Below are 20,381 nucleotides of genomic sequence, written 5' to 3'. Positions count from 1 at the left end.
TATAAGTCCCCAGCAGGAGAAAAGGGCGGGGGGCAGGGGGTGTCATCGATTTGGTAGAGCATTTATTGATTAGATTCAGTTCAAACCAATTATCACTGGCAGCACCCGTCACTAGAAAAGCCAATGCTCAGTCACATTCTCTGATTTTGTTCCACAAATAAGATGCTGCCATTGCTTGTGAAAGGTCACAGCTTGGTGATAGGCTAGCACTACAGGCATCAGGACATGTCAGGCTTTTTCTGTGCTTTGTTTAGCTGTAAGAGCAGTTATCTAATGACCTGATGTCTACTACTGACTTTGTTTTAGCTTTTGCTTTGCTTTATCCATCTGCATGGTGAAATGTTTGTTGTCACATGTACAGTTTATAACTAATAAACAGTAATAGCAGGTAGTTATTCTGTGTAGAATGAACTATTTACAAACCCCAAAATAAAATGCAGCATAAAGGATCAGTGGCATGGGATGATAACGGGCCCTGGCAGTACAGGTGTAGGATGATGTTGGAGGCCTCAGGCTACAAATAGCTCACCAGTGGTTAATTACTGGTCATCTAAGGGTGCAACCTGAGCAGGTGGGTAAGACAAGTTTTAGATGTAACAAAGAACAATAAACAACAAGAACCCAACATGTGTAAAATGCATCACATATAGAAAATTTGGATCTACTGTGGAGTTGTGAATTCATGAAGAAAGAATAAGACGTGGAGTGTATTAGTGAGCACATAAAACTTACCTCTGGTTGATCACAGGGTGAGAAGGAAGAAATTTTCAGTTGTGCTTATCCCAGCGAAGAGGAAGAGAAACTCTCCCCACTAATGTCAGACTCTGCTTGTGGAGGACCCGGAACACTGGTGACTTGCTGTTACACATGCCCACCCCAGACTGAAGACATCAGAGGGGCAGTGTAGCGGTGCGTATAAAAGCAGAGAAAGGAGAGTATGCTAGGAAGTTTGTGTGTATCAGTTTTACCTGATACAATTTGGACTATAAGTGTAAGTATCATTGTAATAAAAATACAAGAATATAATTCCATCACCTAATTATCTCAGCTAATAATAATTCTGTTATTAGACTATTTTGAACAGAATTAGAAGATTTTGGATGTGACAAATTGATGGGCATTGAAGCAACCTGCTCTGTAGCTTGGATGTAACAAGTTGGTAACAAATGAGGTGTGCTTTCAGGAGTGCACAGGCTTTTGTTTGTACTTGGCTTCTCTGAGCTGCTGGAGTGTGGGATCTGTGGAGGCAGTGGTTTGGTTTTGGACTTTTCCTCCCCAGTCCACCTCCGACATGTGATGGTTAGGTTGAGGACACAAGTTCAGCCCACTCAAAAGAGACCCTCACCCGAAGAGTTTGACCTCCAACTCTTTTCAGATTCAAAGATCCTCCAGATCTGGGGTTGCCAATCTGACATTATTATTGATTATTTCCTATGTGTACATACAGTGCTATCACAGCACTTGCTGCTTCTTCAGTCAGCTTTTACCCATGATTCATGCAACAGCCCATCCACAGGGTGATGAGTGCCTGAAATCCCAGAGGCCATCCTCGTTTTGTCTTTAGGTTTTTGTGAGCAACTGTACACAGTGAGTGGGCTGGTGATGCCAAGAGCTGTTGCCGTCCCTGGCCTCTATTCCCAGTCATCACTTCTCTTTGCTTCAATACACCCCTCTATAAACTATCAATAAAAATACTTCCTGTCTCCTGGTGAACATCATTCAGCTTAATGACTGTTAGTAAAATGCCTTGAAATATTTAGCTGAGAGAAGCACACTTTGTAAGTGGGATGTAGGTAAGGTTTCATTAGGAGCATACTGGCCACTTAATGGGCTCTGACATGTTAAAGCAATTTCCAGGAGAATCTGGGGCTTCTCTTTGCTGGCACTGCGATGTGCTCTGGAAATTGTCACCTTCTCGAATGCATTAGGTAGTCAGTTGTTAAAACAGAAGGAAAACCAAAGGCAAATAGCTAAAGTGAGCCTGTAATTTTTTTTTGTTTGCTTAACTAAAGATAGGGTTTTCTCCTTAGCACCAAAAAAAAGGCACCTTTATTAGCATGGCTCAGAAGTGAATTTTTTAACTTTTAGAATCAAGATGGAGGAAGTGGTGTCTATAGTGCTACTATGTAGAAGAAGTGATTGATCAAAATACAGAACACAAGACACAAGTGCAATCAGACATGTTTTATTTTAAATTCTTATTACACTGTAGTTACAAAAAGTCTGGAATGGAAAGCAGGTTTATATGCAAAAGCAAAAAATGGATAATTTTGTTAGAAGATGCAGACTCTGGTAGGACTGCTTAATTACTTAACAGAGGTTGTCACCTTGCATTTACAACACATTGTTCAGTCCCTTGTAGCCCAGAGGACTTATATGGAAGACTTTGACACTGCAGAGTTTTTAATGTGGTCACATAAGCTGTACAAAATGAGTATGTGCCTATGCCTGAAGTGAAAGCCCCCAAAAGTCTTGTGTTCCTGGATCCAAGGGTACACATTGAGCATACGAGGTGGTATGAATCTTTGCTTTGTTCCACATACTTTAGCAAAAGAGCAGCCTGCATTTCTCCCCTCCCAGGACTTGCTTATTTTTAACAGCTGGTCACAAGTTTTGCAGAAGGCAATGTGTAGCAAGCAGAGGAGCGGTCATCTCCCTTGCTTTCTTATTAATGAGACCACAAAATGACACAGCCATACACAGTACAATAAAGCCCCAGTGTTTAATGAGCATGAGGCTCCTCTTAACTTCTTTGGAAGCTCAGTCAGCTCACCTGTGCTGCTAGTATGGGACATGCTCTTACACACCGTGGCCAGTGGAGAGGAGTTGCTGCAGCCTGTGGCATGTGCATCTTTGCTTTGTGGAAAAAAGATCCTGAGAGAATTCCAGGGGAGATGAGAAATGAACACACACATACACAGCCCTGTTGCCCTAGCACAATGGGGTACATGGCTTAGGATGGAGTGGTACCCTGCATGGAAGACTAAAGGAAACCACAGATACAGAGCAGCTTCTGGGCCAGAAGGTCCTCAGGGGAGGAACGATGCCTTGGGAGGCCCCACTGCACCTCACAGAGGAGTATGTTGCGAGAAAGGTAGGAAGGAGATCCAGCTTGTGGAGTTTCTGACTCTTGGGGTACATCTTTATTCCTTTTCCAGCTAAGCTGCTGTCCCTGTATATTCCTGCGGTTGCTGATGTAACAGGGCTTCATTCTGCAGTAGCCGTGATTCCCAGGAACTTTCAGGCATTGTTTAGTCTAAAGTCATCCTCAGGTGGCAGCTGCAGTGCAGGATATTTGCTAGGCTTGTGGGGCTGGCAGGAGAAGACCCTCAGGCTGTCCCCTCCACTCCTCATTCCTTCACACCATTTACCAGCTGGCAGAGCCTGGACTGCTCTGGGACAGGGAAGCCCCCCGACACAAACACACACACATGTGGGAAATTGGGTTACAGGGTAGGTTCAGGAGAGAAGAAAAGGCAGAAAAGGGTGAAGAGAGACCACACCATACAACAGAGATGTGACCAGGAAATTCAAGATTGGTGTGATGAACTCTGAGCAGGGGCGTGAAAAACTCTGGATTTTCCTCAAGCGAAGAGGAAGAACAGTGTATCAACAGCATACGGGGTGGGATAAGGGCATGAAAGAAAGGAGTGAGTATGTGTAGGTGTCTGTGCACATGAAACAGTAAAAGAAAAAGCAAGCAAGAGGAGCTTGCAAGAGGGAACAGGGAGCTGGGAATATTCTGGAGATAACACTTCCAGAGAGATGCTTCCAGCAAAGTGAGCTCTCCATGAACTGGAAAATTATAACATTGTAAGATAAAGCAGTCCCTTTAGCTAGAAATACCTGTTTTTATTGCAGCCTGAATGATCTACTATAAAGTTGTGTAATTCAGTCTAAGAATTTATAACACTGTGTTCTTTTTTTTTTTTTTTTTTCATTTTCAGTGAAATATCAGGCCTTAATGAAAACTGAAGTTCAGACTACTTTGGTGAACAGAGTTTTCCAGATTCCCTTGAAGCACTAATGCAAAAGACCATAAATACAAGTGAACTATAGGAATAACATGGCCTAGAATTGCCTTTAATTACGTGTATCTAATTTTAATTATTTACTATCCAGGTGCTTTTTCATGCTCTCCCCAGCATTACTGATTACTTTTCATTATCAGATTTTGTTCAGCACAAGGATGACCAAAATAACAATAAGCAGATTTCTACCTCTTCCCCCTCCACCCCTCCCAACATGATGTTTTGACATATAGCTAAATGAGAGATGAAGGCAGCACCTTGGTTCATGCTTTCTGAATCTGGACATTCAGCTCACCATACACATGCCTCAAAGCATCACAGTTCAGGCTCGCAATCAGCTTTCGTAACCCTGGTCGTTTTGGGACGCATTTCACTTCCCAGATCAAGGTAGAGTTCATTGGGATTTGCCTATAGGGAAAAAGGAAAGTAATAATATTGTGATAAGTCAGCCAGTGCTCTCAACCTGACCCACAACTGGAGAAACTGAAGATGGACAGTATAGCATGTCTCAAATTTTTAATGTTTCACTCATTCTCATAAGCGTCCTATAAATTATTCCCTCCATCTTCTATTACTCTCAGAACTTACTCTGTCAAAGCCTTTTCTAGCCTGTCTTCCAGGCTAATTTTAAATTTCCAAAATGAATCCACTTTCTTCTGCCTGCTGTCACTTTCTCTCACAATCACTTTCAGAATGATCTTCTTTATAGCTCACATGTATCTTTTCTACTTTACAATTCCATTTTACCTGTTTATCATAGCCTATAGCCTGTTGGTGATTCCTTACATGGTTAAATAAGTCCTTGTTCCAAAGTGTCCAGGGCATTCCCATGCAAACCTGACGCAGTGCTGATGAGACGCCGAGCCCTTCCACCAGCTCCTAACCCGAACCACCCTGCCACGGTTGTAACATCAGCAGATCTCCTCACTGGCCACTTCAGATGACTTCTTCATGTCCACACAAATAAGTCCAAGTGTTCTTGGGAGTCCTGCTGTTAGCCATTACTCTTTTACATAATGTGTGACTCTTGATAACTCATACTATAAAGCAACTATATTCTGTGCTGCTCTTGATTTTCAATTTTTACTACAATTAAGATGCACAGAGAGCCTTGAGTATTGGGTTTCTGTGTTTTCTCAGTGCTTTCACTACGTTTTGTGTACAGATTTTGAAGGCTGATATTGATTGATTGATTATGTTTTGGGGATGTCAGGATACAGCTGCTCCAAAGGAACGAGTGGAGAAGGTAGTGTAGTGGGGAGCTATTTATAAAAATGAATGTTCTTTTCCTCAGCCTTAAGTACGACGATAATGAATTCAGCCAGTGTTCTCATCTCACATGGCTATGGTATTCCGCAAACAACTAAATACAGTGAGAGTAAAGAAAGCCTAAACTTTAGTCACTGTTTCAAATTCTCATCTGGTAGGATTTGGCTCTCAGATGCCATCGTATGCCAGGGACATGACAGAAATGACTGCCCAGGCTTAGCACAAGTTGCCTCAAGACAAGAAACCTTAATCAGCTCTAAATGAGCTAGCCTGGGATCCTCTCACCTGAATATGTTTCAGTACAAGTCTGCCGCTGTTAAAATGAGAGGTAATCTGGCTCCTTAGAGGTTAGCTTAGATATCTCCACATGGCACTGCATTGCATTTTGCATATACAGTCATAGGTACCCTAGGGCACGTACCCAGTTTTAGAAAAGAAAAAGGAGAGGAAGACCATATTTTTGGTGTGAGCATGTGCAGACCGCTTCCAGCAAGTGTTTTCCCTCTTTTTATCTTTGTTCTTAATGAGAGATATTCTGTTCCCCTCAGCTGGCCTGCCTGCTCCACCAAATGCCCACTAAAATGGTAGCATGATAAAGCAATGACTTCAATTGCTGCTCAAGGATAAATACCTTTTAAAATCTAGACTTTATGGGAATGATCTGCAAGGGATTATCTGTATGGAAAGTGAAGAAGATATTGTACAAGTCTGCTGTGCAGCAAGGTTCAGTCTACTTTCTTGAGCACTTGGGGGCCAGATTCTCTGAGGTTGAAGGTCTCCAGACCACATCTTCACAGTGCCCCAGTGAGAGAGGGTAGCTCTACCATCTGTGACTTATAGTGCTATCATCTCTGCATATATATATATATATTTTTATATATATGTGTGTGTGCAGGAAGACAACAGCTGTTCTGGGAAGCCAAACCCACCTTTTCCTGTTTCTCTACTGTCCTACTGCTAAAACAGCTTGCTTCTCTCTACAAATGCTAATACTAGCTGAGCTTTCACATGTAGAAACACGCAAAGTGACTTACCTACCAGTGTGAATGCATGCTTGGCTAAAATCCTTTTAACACTGTCCATCACTGCCTGGTTAATTCTCTTTGTCATGCAAAGAGTATGCCCCATGTAAGAACTGATGCTGCCAAAGGTTTTTCCGTAAGTCGTGTTCCCCATCTGTCTGAGGCTAATAGCTAAATATCACTCTCTCTCTATATATATAGATAGTCTTTATGAATGGTCAAGACTGAAGTCTCCAAGCCACTTCATTCCCAGAATAATGTTGTATCAGCTGGATCACACATACCTGTTTTGTGGACTCACCCAAGTGATACAGAAAAGCTACCTTAAAAATACAAAGATGTCAAAAGTCTAATAGCCACAAAGAATTGCAAAAGCCATATCCCATATGTGACAGTCCCTGACGGACAGTGAAGCAGTGGAAGAGTGGGGAAAGCCTAGAATAGGTTTAACTCTCTTTGCAAATGGAGTAAAGCCACCCTAATCTGATTTTCCTGGGAGAGAATTCAGTGATGAATGGTTCTGCGTAATATGCTGAGCCATCACCACACTGGAGCCATTTATCACTCTGAATGCATGGAGGCAAATGTGATTATTATTTAAATAAACTACAACTGCCCCCTTCTCTGTCCTCTGTGTGTATAACCTGCAGCCTTCATTCATCTCAGAGAAGTTAAATCTTAAAATAACTAAGCTGATCCATTTCCATTTTAAATGATGCCAGGGGCACTACTGGAAAGGGGGAAGCATGGTGACTTGAAGGAAAATGATGTCTGTTCCATGAGTAACTTTTCTCCCTAACTCCTGTGCCTTTGATGCACCTGACAACTTCTGCATCCTTGAAGGTGAGAGCAGCCCACAGCAGCTTTTGGATCAAGAAGGATGCAGAACAACAGGGGAGGCTGGCACGGCTGGGCAGCAACGGGGGCTATTGCTGCAACTTGTGTAACTCGTGTGGACTGTGCTGAGTCATGTTCAACAGCATCTGTGACATACCACGTGCACAAAGCAAGCACAGTATGATGCCTTTTCACAGTAATTTTTCTATCCAGCTCCACTCTGGAGACTGGTTTTGATCTTTTTATCCCTGGCCCAGGTGCAGCCAGGCTCAGACCTCTCCAACTGGCTGCAGATAATGCTGACAATTTATGCAGCTGCTGAAGCACAGGCAATTTTTCAAACTCCTTTTGCACACACCTGGGGACCAGCAGCTCAGGTAATGATAGATAACATTGCTTTGGCTGCCCAAGACTAAGCAATGGCTGCAAAATTTTCCAAGGATCCCAGTTATATATCCTGGAGCTGGCTAATGCTGAGCTTATAACATTGAACTCAAATGGAAACTAGGTTTAGGAAACAACTTGCTTAGCGTACGGGTACCACTGTGTCAGTATGAGGTGCAGCTCTGACTATAATCATAGAATCATAGAACCGTTTTGGTTGGAAAGCAAGGTGGCTTTCCTTTTCCTCAGGTTTGGGAGCACCCTGCGTTGGGAACACACCTCTGTGCCAGGGCAGCCCTCTGCAGTGGTGCTACCAGAGGGAGCTGTGTGCTTGTACACTCGCTGCAGCCATCCCAGTGGGCTCTACTGCATCCAACACATATTTCATGTTTTGACATAAGCCTGCAAAGATCGTCTGAGGTACCTGGATGTCTTGTATAATCATGATTAACATGCGTGGAGAAAAGCCCTTTTTGAAAAACTGCACAGGACTTGATTTGCACATACTGAGCAAGTGGCAGTAAACACTTAATGTGTAGGATAAATCTGTCTTTCTTCTGTGATAGCAGCTCGTAGGTGCTATTGTCAAGTGCTAAAAATAATGTAATACAGTGAAAAAGTAAAGTCAGGCTGCATTAGCAACTACCCACAACCACTACCCCTTCCTCCAACACTGATACTGAACAGATGAAATGCTCTCACAGTCTCTCTGCACAGTCTCTCTGGGCAGCCTGACTTCCGACTATTGAGACCTATAGCTCCCCTGTGTATTGAATTTTAAAGTAAGGAGAGAGTGTCTGAATTGAATTACTCAGCGCAGCATTAGTTAAGTGTCTCTTGTGAGCTTCCTCCTGTGAGCAAGCAGGGGATGAACTCCCAGCTAGCTGTGCTTTCTTCCCTACCTGAACTCCTTTTTCATCGTTCTCAGCACGCCAGGTCCCTCGAGGCGAAGTGTGACATTCTCCAGGGTTTGTTTCAGAGGATTGGTGAATTCCACAGTCACAGACATTTCTTTACCAGCTACCAGTTCACCTTGGGTCTGCAAGACAAGGAAAGGGCAACGCTCCACAAGCCGATAATAATAAGATGCCCCACGGTGAAATCTGTAGGGTTAAATACACAGTACTTGGAAGAGAAGGAGAGGAGGGTGAATGGAGCACACAGCAAAACAGCATGAGGCAGAAAAAGCCTATTCAGAAGAAAATTGTTAGATAGGGCCATAGGTTCCACTGCAGATTTTTCTACACATTGCAATTTTGCCTCCAGCCACATGGCAGGTCAAGAAGCAGGCCCACATTTCCACAGAAAAACCAGAAATCTGCATGCGCAGTCCTGGAGCTGAGTGTCCAACTGAGGGCGAGTCCAGCTGAGGGGGCCTCTTTCCCAGATTCTGCCCCCCTCTCCAGGCTCCCCACCAGCACTGAAGTGCATGGCCTGCTCAGGACATAAGCTCCAGAAAAGAAGGGCATGTCTTATTACCTTAAATTAGAAACACCAGGTCACATTGCTTGCACCTCCCAAAAGTGTTGTGCCCATCTTTCCCCTGCCTTGCAACCACCTCTTGTGCTCTTTAAAGGGTTTCTAATCCTGCACATGTGCTCTGCATAGACCTGAGAGCCAGTTGTCCTCCAAAAAACTTACATAGCAATAAAGCAATACATTTTGCACTGAAAATACTAAACTGCGAGACCAATGAAGAGTGATCACATGGGCTTCCATGTTTATTACAGTACACAGCTGAAGGGATCTGTCTGTCCCTTCAGATCAGTGCTGAAAACACCTCCAAATGAACATGTTCTTAAACAAAGACTACATGCAGGGGGATTTTGTTTTTTTTTCCCCTAGAAACACAACATTTCTCACAGAATATAAAAGGCTTAGGCAAGGGTTTTCAGCTTCGAGCTGGCAGATCCCAGCTGGTCCATGGACTACTTTAAAGGGCCTTGAGAAAGGTAACTAAGAAAAACAAGTATCTTGTCAACAAATTTAAAGTGCTATGCTGGAGTCTGCAGCTCTACTACAAATTTTTAAGGAGTATGACAGTTGCAAAAAGCTGGAAGGACTCTGGTCTAAGGGGTCACTCTGCACCAAATACCTATATAGTGACTGGAGTAAAGAATGAGATACTCACAGCTAAGCTCTCAACAGCATTTGGCCACCTGAATTTGCAAAAAGACATCAATGACATTTTCAGAAGTCCTAGCCCAATTAGAGGCCTTGCATCCTCCGTATTTCAATTGCCCACTTAAGGTGACTCTTACATGGGTGGATTCAAAATCATCCTGAATTCCCACACATGCAACTGAGACCATGACCTGTATTTGCCGAGCTTATTTTTGTAACCTGGTCTTCAGCTAAATTAGAATAAGGTGTAATTTCCCACACTGTTAACTCTCACAATCTCCTTAGACCAACAGAGAAAGATCAGAGATGTACCTGAAGACATAAGGGGAAATATGATTTTATTCATTCTTCTCCCTTACTCTCACATTAAGAACTCCAGTCTGCCACTCAAATTCAATGAAGAAATCTGACAAGAAATCTTGGGAGATAAGCTTCTTCAGATTTCTTAAAAAAACAATAAAGCAAAGTTTCCTATATAAATACATACGTATATACATATGCACACACACACATATTCTTAAAAAAATCCAGCTATTAAAATTTCAGCTTATTTTTACACGTCAGAAAGAAGCAGAGAAGAGACAAACTCAGTTTTACTAGAAGACATGGTTATTGGACAACAACCTATCTCATATACTAAACATCCTTTCTTCATAACAGCAGGGAAGATAAAACTAATTTGAAGCTGAAATCTGGGGTCTTGTATAAGATGTTCTGTTTAAGTATTGAATTGAAAGAACTCTCTACTTTCAAAATTTGGTTATTGAAGACAGGTATTTGAAGTAGATATTATCTGTCTTGTTTTCCTCCTCTGTAGAACGCTTAGTAAACCAAAAATCTTTTATTTGAAAATACCAATAATCTGATCAGATCATAGTGACATTTCTGCAGACCATGAAATATTTTGCAAACTTCACTGTAGTTTTGAACTACATTTTTAAAAAAGCTTTTTCTGCAGAAGGCCGCTGTTTCAGATTACTATGTATATTATTATATGGAAACGTGAACATTGGTTCAAATAAACATACAGGGAAGAAAAGGTCTATAAACTTAGATTTATTTCAAGGTCCTGAATTTTAGGGAGCTGCATTCATGTGTATGTAAAGATTCCAGGACAGGTGTTCCGATTTTTTATTTTAATATTAGGAAAAAAGCAGATCCAAATGACATCATTCACAGCAGATGAAGGCTCAGCGCTTCTGAAAATGAGGCAATTTATTTGGATGCCCAGTTATGAACTGAGAACTCTAAATCTCAGCCCTGCCTTTGCCATACGACATAGGGTTCTTGTCCTATCACAAACATTACACTTCTACATTTTCATAGGTATCATGCCACTGTTTGCAGAAATGCTTGAACTTTCAGGAAACTCCACTGACAGTACATTCACAGAGCAGCAGCAGCAAAGCACTGAAATCCTGAAAGCATCATCCCAAATGGATGCTGCTCATCCAAGTTTGCAGGAACTTCCTACAACACCTGCAAGAGCTTTCCAAGCAAATTCACCTCAATAGCAGTGTCCTTCATTCTTCAGCAAGAGGACTCTTCACTTCAGCTCTCCACTACCAGTGATGCTGTCAGCCTCAGACCTCAATGCAGGGACACGCAGTACAATAGCATACCTGTACACCCTCGTACACTCCAGCCAGCTGCTGCTTTATAAGGCCCACATTAGACTGAAGGTCTAACATGCACACACCCCCTGCCCTGCCCCATCACAGAAGTCAATGTGACAGCCTTGTAGAGAACAGCCTGCATGCAGCATGGTGGTCGCTCCCCTCCACCCCAGCCCTGAGCTACCTTGATCCTCAGGGTGGGAATTTCCAGGACTGTCGCCTTCTGTATGGCCAGAATCTTCCCTGTTTCGTTGATCCGCGCTGTCACAAAGAAATGAAAGGAGGCTTGGTCCAGCAGGTCACTCAGGTACTCGCTCGATTTGATCACAACATCGAAAGCACTAGCTGAGGGGAGAAACAGGAAAGAAAAAAGGCATCTGAAGCAGTCTAATGGGTAATTGCCCCTCCCACCATGGCCAGTGCCATGGAAAAAAGGTGGCCCACCACCAAAGAATAACTTTGATATTTTGCCCAAACTATCTTCATTTCTTTATCTCACCATTCCCCCTCTTATCTTGCCCTCTTTCCATTTAGGCTGTGAGCTCCCTGGGGCAAGGGCTGGGTTTGTGCACAGCCTCTGCCCAGCGCCCATCAGCACGGGCCCAGGTCAGTGTTGAAGGTTTCTAGGCACTACCACAATATAAGTGAGAAGCAAGACGGGCAATAAATAGCTACTGGGCACGAAGGTCCAAATCAGCTTTTGAGTGTCAACCCTATAAATGTTTGCTCTTTCACTTTATTCCTGTGCTTTCACTGCCTCTCTTTCTGGCAGAGGGATGCCACCAGTGCAGCTACTGGGGGTTGTGGGCCCATGCAGGCTACCTGGGAGACCACCTGCTTTCCAGGACACGTCTGGATATCTGCCTTTGTTCTATACTGGACTTGCCTGCAAAATTTAGCAAGAAGGTCCTCCTGCCGGCAGCATGCCCTCCAGAGAGCTTTCATGTGCTCCCTGACGATAATTATTGGAAGGAACAAGGACCCCTAAGCTAGATGCTTGAGATGCAAGGAATCATTAATTTTAACCATATTGAACTGCAATTCCCAGGCCAACAAGGGTGTGAGAATGTGACGCAGAGAAGCAGACCTGCTAACTAAGTGACCGGGCAGAATATATAGATCTGAAGGTCTTGCTTCTATAAACATTCATTATAAACCTAGTAAGCATATCAAGATCTCCCATCTGTTAACTATGATTATTACTGTTATCCATTATTTGCATTGTATTTGTGACATACACTGTACACAGTGAGATAACTGAACTCAGTTGAGTAAATGACATTCACCCCTTTTCGCTCTTTTGATCCGCTCACATCAAAACCAGTTCCTTGATTTAGTTTCAAAGCTATTCCCTTGGTGACCACCTGACCTGGATTTATCAGGCCAGCCTTAAGTTTACTTGATGTGCTCCCCCTCCTTCTCTCTTTCCCTCCCTCTCACTCTGTATCTCTTGTAAAAGAATTTCCCATAATGCCCCAAACTGTAAATTATAAATCAGGCAAGGTATTTATCATCTCTGAAAAGTAAGTAAATAAATAAATAAATTAGTCACAATCAAAGAGAAGTGTACTTTACAGTGGAAGGAAAGATGAACTTTTCTGTTTAAATTTAATCACCACAGGAAAAAAAGAATAATAGACTTCCATTTCCCTAGCACTGACTGTGCTGGTAAGTTGCCAGTACCACTTACCGCACTTGGGAAAGCCAAGGGGAGACACAACTCTGAGCTGCCTTACAGCCTTCCAGAAAAAAACAGAAAACTAAATATAACCAAGTAGATGCGAGAGCACCTTTGAAGGCACTGGAAGGTTTAAGCTATTCAAATCCTCAAAGATGTTTTCAACCCACACAATTCCTTTAATCATTATTCTGAATATCATGCATTCGCTTCCTGTTTGAAAACTTAGTTTGCTTCATTCTTTCAGCAGCATGAGCTGGAAGAATGCCTTTGACACATCTTTATTATATTGTAATTTTTTGTTACCTCCACATATATATATACACTTCCTGCCATGAACAAAGCCTGCAAATTCTGCCTGAGTGCCTTGGAAGGTATCCTACCATCACACCCCTGACAGAGTATTCTCACACAGTTGCAAATGATCACACTGCCTCCCTTCACACTGCCCAACTGCTCAGTAACCATTCCTGATTGCATGTGTACTCCTTTCCAAGGCAAAGCTGAAGAAATTCATGTTCAAGTTTTATGTACCACCTTCAGCTATGGCATAACTGGTGAGGGTTTTTTTGTCCTGTTGTGGGACAAGGTGCTCCACGAGTGGATGACTGTAGCTCAGCTATAAGCTAATTTCCACCTTGAAAGGTGGTAATACCTTTAAACATGTCTCCTTGGCCAGAGGCAGTGATGGGGACATACTGTTGGTACACACGCAAAACAATTAATGTTTTATTCTCTCTCGTGCCTCTCTCTAGTCTGTGTTCGCTCATCACCGGTCAATTCGGTTTCCAACACAGTTTCAAGAAGCTTTTTACACACCATTTACTTAACTTAGAAAAAATTAATTATGAGGCTCATTGATGCTTAAACATCATCTATTCATTTCATTTCTTGCACAGAGGAGACAGATGAGCCTCAAAGCACTGCAGAAACTGTGTTTTAGGTAATAATACCTTACACAGACCTTTGATGCAAGAGCAGACATAAGACTGAATTTTCCCCTGTCAAAGAAGTGGCACAGAATTTAGACCGAGCAGATGAAATTGTTTTTTTTTTACTGTACCTAGCCAAGTCTCCAAAAAGTTTTGCAGTATTTCAGATCAATTTTTAGTAACTGATGCATGCCAATATAAAACCCCACATTGTGTTTTGATAGGCTGTGTTGGAACAACCCCATGCAACCCAGAGTCAGTCCATTTCCAGGCTCCTTGCAAATGAGTCGGGGAGCTAGAAAGAACCAGCAAGCAGCTGTCAGGGCTTTGTTATAGAGTGAAGACAGATTTTTTATTAGCCTTCACCTGTAGATCCCTGTAAGTGGATTCCTACTTTATGGAGATTAATCAGCTCCAAATCAAAATGTGGAGTTTTAGATGATGCTCAAAGTGGAGGATTTTTTTTTTTTCACAGCATGGCAGGAACTGTGATTCCATGGAGGCTTCTCACTGAGACAAAACCCGTGCTCTTTGAGGAGAGAGGGCTCACTGTCTCCTGAGCTGGGATGAGATAGACAAGACAAACAAGAAAGCTCAGAGGTCAGCCAGGGTTGCTGTGATCCAGCACCAGACCCAGATCAGGAGGCCCATCCTTTGGCCTCCCAAAGTCCTGCCACTCCTGCTGCACTCAGCGGAGATTGCTTTTGCTCAGTAGCAGCATCAAGAAGGCAAAATTATTGCTCCTGACTTTCTCAGTAGGAAACTCAAGTAGAGGATCCTCTGACTCGGCCTCCATGAGAGCACGTTCTCATCACTTTTGCTGAGCTGGAGGCACTGACCCAAGAGCACAGGCTGGTTAGAAGAACAAGTGATTGGCTGTCACTTCTTGCTGGAGAAGCCAGAGATATACAAGCAGCTTGCTCCATAGTGCTTTGGAGTACAGCAGATCCTCAACACTTGCTGACTGCTTTCTGAATGGGGCCCTGCCATGGCTGACAGGAAACAAATTTGTTATGTCCAAAATAAAAAAGAACATCCCTCTTCCCTGCTTTGAGCAGTGCAAAATCTTGCCCTCAGCTGCGTGAGCTCTGCTGCCAGGAACTGCTTTCCTCATGAGAAGAGGGAGGCAGGATCTCCCCACCACAGTCCAGAGGGCACTAGGAAAAGTGAACACTGCATCTGTAAAGATAACTCACCTTTGGGGTGTCTGCCCAGCTGACAAATGCCCCTGCTCTATAGAGGCACATTCTAGTTACAGATCAGCTTTTTAGATTGCTGTAATTATAAAATCCTGAACCACCCAGTCCTCCAAAGCCAGATGTGCACTTGGACCCACTCAGAGCTTGTCAGCTTCTTTCAAGTAAGACAAGATATTAATATTTTCGTCCCTGTAAATGACACCCTGGGGAACCAGAACTTTTCCTTCACTTGCTGAGATACTGCTAGGAGACTAATGGTATGAAAAATGATACCTTGCAGCTTAATACCTGCACTCCTTTGCTTTCTTTTGTACTAAATAAGAAAAATTAACAGTTTCCAGACATGCAGCTTGGTGTAAGAGAGCATTATGCAGGGAGCAACAGCCTGAAAACAGCCTCAGCTCTAAATGACACTGGTAGCAGGGCCAGAGTTGGGAGTGGAACCTTCTGATACCTAACAGGGTATCCTACCCCTAGCTACTAGAATTGGCTTTACCCATGGGTAGAGATATTGGTGACAGTTAATGACACAGAGAAAAAAAGCTAGCAGGTTTGAAAACAACTATGCAAATCTTACATGAAGAGGGCTCCAGTTTCGCACTGAAAGAGTGTTTCTTGAATTCATTTTTTGTGACTCCTGTGTAAAACACTATGTTGCCTGAAAGGTATGTAGTAGCAGTGTAGTAGTTGCGACTTTTGTTCCTGAAAGTTATAGTGACTTTAAAGTCACTGCCAAGGACTGCTTTTTGCGCTTGAAATTCCATGTCAACATCCATCTGTGGCTGATACACAGTATCTTGGGTAGTTTGCTTTTTAACGCCATACATCACTGCAGTCTCAAGAGCCAGTCTCTCCTCTGCTGAGCCTAAAATGAATGAAAACCAAATTTAGAAGAGAAACAAGGGTACTGCATTCGCCCACTCACCGATCACAAGGGTGCATCTTCCATAGTTTGTGGTGGCTGAAATGAATGAATGAAGACAGTGAAACTTCCTGTGGTGAAGTTAATATTACAAGAACTTCACAACTTCCAAGTGAGCTGGTCTTACAGATTCAAGCCGTATCAAATAAATTGACCTGGCTTAATTGATATTAATGGAGCTACACTGATTTACACTGTGCAAACATCTGGCCTGAGTAAGAAATGCCTAAACAGCTGCACAGAAAGCCTTGAATTGTTTTGAATGCTTTGAGTTACTCCATGACTACCTTTTCTTTTCACTACAGCTTACTCAGTGCAAAGCACTTCTGAGTAGCAAACACTATCAAGGCATCTGCAGTGTTTCTGGAATGGAGTTACAAATGAAGAGTTCCAGAGGGCACCTTGGCAGCTTTTCACACAGCTCCCTCAGTGCCAGAGATCTGTAGATTCACTATCCAAGATCTGACTGAGGTAAATCTACCTCAGTATGGTCCCCCCCACCATTTCAGGTTACCTTCTTGGAACTTGTACTCCTCAGTAATCTCCATCATTCCGTCACCCCCAACTTCCTTGGTCACAATCAACTGCCCAATATGGGTTGTGTCAATTTTTTCTATCACTTGGGTTCCACCTTTCTCCCTTCTTGAGTAAACAATATCACTATTCACCTATAAAATTAAATGAAAAAGGATTGAGATATATGGAAGTAGAAAGAGGAAGGGAAGCCAGCCCATCTCCCCTCAAAACAATGACATGTTGACTTAAAGTCCCACTCGCATTGAAGTACCATGTTTAAAATTAGTCATATGCTACAATAATGAGTAGATTAATGTTGCTATTCACAACTCCAGAACAACAGACAGTGTAAACTTGAGTAGGCTACAGAGATACCGTTCGGACTTGGGGAGCATGATTACACATTCCTTGCACCAAAAAGCTTTAAACCATACAGAAGGGAATGCTTCTGAGATAAAATATTTATATTCTCTTCTGTCCTAAGCTATATACAATCCAAGTAGAGAGAGACTTGCTCTACAGCTGCTGCAATTCTGGGCACACAAGCTCTGGTAGTGCAAGAGGTTAAAACTCCAGACCAGTCTCTCTCACTCCTCATGGAGATATTTTCCTCTCAGTTCTGTCAGTCAAACCACCCATGTGAGCTCTCCTTGACCCACTGCAGTCAAAATGAACATGGCAAGCAAGGACCTCTTTACAATCACTGCATCCATTTTGATTGCAATAAGCAAAGGAGACTTAACATAAGCAGCTTTGCCGGCAAGCCTGAGGAGGAGGTAACAGCTAACAGGGGATGAAGACGAGCAGCTAGAGCTACTGACTCATTTGCCAGCATAGCTGGAATCTGGGAAGGATAAATGACCACAGCCTGAAGTTTCATCAGAGCCAGAGCAGCTTTTTCTGCTTCATACATTGGTGAGCAGAGATTAAACTCTGTCATTCATTAGAGCCATACCACACCTACTGGCCTGCATGTCAAAATATAATTATGAGATTTTTCTTTGACATGGAGTATATGTGAAGTAACTTCTCAGTCCACAAATTGCAGTGGAGCCCTATCTTCTCTCTCACCTATGGTGCCACTGATATCACTCAATGCACTAAAAATATTCAGGTATGTACCTCGGCATAGACAAAAGGAGCATCAAATTGGAAGCAAACGTGACCATGTTTAATGGCTTGAACTGAGGCTGGGCCACACCTGTACATACCTGTGGGGAGAAGAGAGATAAAGTGAGAAATTAAATTAATTTAAAAACATGTCAAAATGTTGTATTTTCTCAAAGAAAAATAATTCTTGGGGTTTGGTGAACCCTTTTAATAGTTTATGAAAACTCCTGATCAAGAAACGAAAAACTTAATTTCTGTTGCCAGCCCTCTAAGCAACACAGACTCAAGTCTGAAGTGACCTAATGGTTCGGTACCTTAACGGCACCGTAAAGTCCACCATAAGTCTCAAGTGCTTGAAATGCAGTTACAGCTGGTTTTACTTAAAGCAGATAATTTTGGGAGAGCTCAGTTATACCACAGGCTGAGAAAGATCTCACTGCCAATTTGCTAAGAACGTCTTTTAAAAACTGGAAATTAAGGACTGGGAAGAAATAGCAATGGCTTTTCACTTTTTCTCTCCTACCTACTGCCTGCTCAGGAAGTTTAGAAAGGGCCTCAGAAACATGCTGATATAATGAAGGAGAATTAATTTGATCAGGCTCCTCTATAGGTTCTCTAAAATTTTAGAAGCCATCTTTTGGCAACAAGACTACATCTCTTCTGTATCAAGCAGGGCCCTTCTCATGCAGGATTTTGTGCACATGCATCATGAACAGTGTTATAACAAGGACAGATTTATTTTAGAGCTCAAAACAAATCAGGAGAAGGCCCTGAGCACAGGCGAGTGTGGTTATCTGGTGCGAGAAGTTGTCACCAGCCATATGGTGGCACTGGCTCAGCTATCGTCAGCTCATTGTTTGCCACAAAGAACTCAAGTTCCGGAAAGAGAGCTAAGGAGGACTTCAAGCAGTATTACCATCGCTGGTTTCTTGGGGTGTCCCATCAACAACCTGCCATCCTCCAAAACCAACAGGAAGATCAGGTCTGGTCATCCAAGCTTCATTCCAGCAATGATAGTTCCTTAGACAAGAGATGAGACCAGAATATTAAATTTTTGGAAAGAAGCATATAGACCAAAACAAACTCATGTATTTATGTCCTGCCATTGCTTCAATAGCAACATTTGCCAATTTAGGGGTGAAAAAGTCGGCTCTTTTTAGAGAATAGATTTTTAGGACTCAGAATTTGGTACCTATCTGTTAAAACCTGAAGGCCACAATTCTTCATTGTAGTTTCTTGACTGCAAGTTGAAGAAGCTTTTTGGTTCTCCTGCTGTGTTCTGAATGCAAACGTCTCTGAGCAAATTTTTCAGTGCTTGGAGATTGTTGGGGTATATGAAGAGCTACACAAACTACAATCCCTTTCCAGCCAGACACCTCTACTTCAATCTGCCTGCTAAAGTAAGCTTTGAATCTTCTTCAAGCCACTGAATCATGGTCTGCTTTATAACTATTAAGACTGAAGCTTTGGTGCCTCTTCTGAAGAGATTTCAGGATCAATTCCGTAACATACAGTGTGTAGCTTTGTTTTCATGGCTCAAAACAAACATGCTTAGTTGGTTTCCATGTTGGTTGAGAAAAAGACCCTACATAGGCTTTATAAGAGTTTCTTCACTGTGGATTCCTTATAAGGTCTTCCCAGTCTGTCATGCCAATGAGGTAGTTCAGATCTGCTAGAACATACAGCTTTCCATAAAACCCACCTACAACCACTGTTGGCCAAGTCTTGCCTTTAGGGCCCAGAACAGTATGCTGAAAGGTGAATTTCTGAGAGTGGTTCATCTAGGCACTCAGGGTTGAAATGCTCTCACTTAGATGGATGATCAGGAAAAGAAAAAGAACACTACAGCACCATCACAGTCTGCCCAGAATGTTTCAAAAATGAGCAGAAAAGAAAGACAGATCTTGTAACTTACTGCAATGCTACTGGCACTCAAGGGAGAGCACAAGTAAGAAAAAAAGACAATATAGGAAGCGGGTCTTGCGGTAAAGCCAGCAAAGCGTTTGAATTTCATTACTGCAAAAAATAAAAGAAGGAAGGAGTAGAGAAAGGGGCAATTTTGCTTGCAAATTATACATATCCTACAGCAGATATGAATAAAATTACATCTGTGTAACTGCTGATACAGCCCCTAGTACACGCAATGATATTAGCAACCAAAATGGGGATTGTTAAACTCTGACCATTTCATTAATAATAGGTGAAAACTAGTCATGAAGCAGAGTCGGAAGGATCTGAGGCTTGTCTAACAAGACATTTCAAAGTGGAAATGAAAGCTTGGATCAGGGTAAAACTTGTCAGTTAGGAGAGTTAATGAAGCAGCACTACAGAAAAAAGAATTATTCAAGGAAAATGACGCACACTCAGAGAATTTTTGATGCTGCTGAGAGTAGTCAGTGCTGAATCATTCTCGCAGAGCATTGCTGAAGGCTACCAGAGAATGGGGACACACTTTGTGGTAGGTGGGTTTTTGAAAACTGTTATGCCAACATGTGAGAGAGACAATCCCTGCCCTGAAGCCTTCACTGGTTCACTTTGAATCAAACTCAGATGTGTCATTTGCTTTGTGTTCTGCAAAAGCAGAACCTGAAGAGCAGGCAGGAGGGAAGGATGATAAAACCAAGGTGGGGGGTAACCGTGTGGAAAATGGCAGCTCGGCTTCAATTCTGTAATTAGGTAAAGCAGCTTTTTCTATATTTTTTTCTATATTCATCCTAGGGGACAGGACCTTTCTTACTGGT

At 42.6% G+C, this 20,381-nt stretch overlaps 1 protein-coding gene across 1 annotated transcript in view; it reads right to left on the bottom strand.

Moving 5' to 3' along the window:
• Nucleotides 1–2,169: 2,169 nt before the first annotated feature.
• The window catches only part of F13A1 (coagulation factor XIII A chain), a 62,784-nt gene continuing 44,572 nt past the window's right edge, over nucleotides 2,170–20,381 (bottom strand). The window contains exons 9-15 of the mRNA XM_068396529.1: nucleotides 18,557–18,660; nucleotides 17,653–17,741; nucleotides 16,529–16,682; nucleotides 15,670–15,957; nucleotides 11,468–11,628; nucleotides 8,446–8,582; nucleotides 2,170–4,439 (exon numbers count right to left, since the gene is read on the bottom strand). Of these exons, the coding sequence (XP_068252630.1) occupies nucleotides 4,295–4,439; nucleotides 8,446–8,582; nucleotides 11,468–11,628; nucleotides 15,670–15,957; nucleotides 16,529–16,682; nucleotides 17,653–17,741; nucleotides 18,557–18,660 (1,078 nt within the window). The 3' untranslated portion in view covers nucleotides 2,170–4,294. The remainder of the gene's footprint in view (nucleotides 4,440–8,445; nucleotides 8,583–11,467; nucleotides 11,629–15,669; nucleotides 15,958–16,528; nucleotides 16,683–17,652; nucleotides 17,742–18,556; nucleotides 18,661–20,381) is intronic.

This window comes from Nyctibius grandis, chromosome 3 (genome assembly GCF_013368605.1).
Source record: "Nyctibius grandis isolate bNycGra1 chromosome 3, bNycGra1.pri, whole genome shotgun sequence".
In the NCBI taxonomy this organism is placed as follows: Eukaryota; Metazoa; Chordata; class Aves; order Nyctibiiformes; family Nyctibiidae; genus Nyctibius; species Nyctibius grandis.
This window is presented reverse-complemented; position numbering and strand designations above follow the sequence as displayed.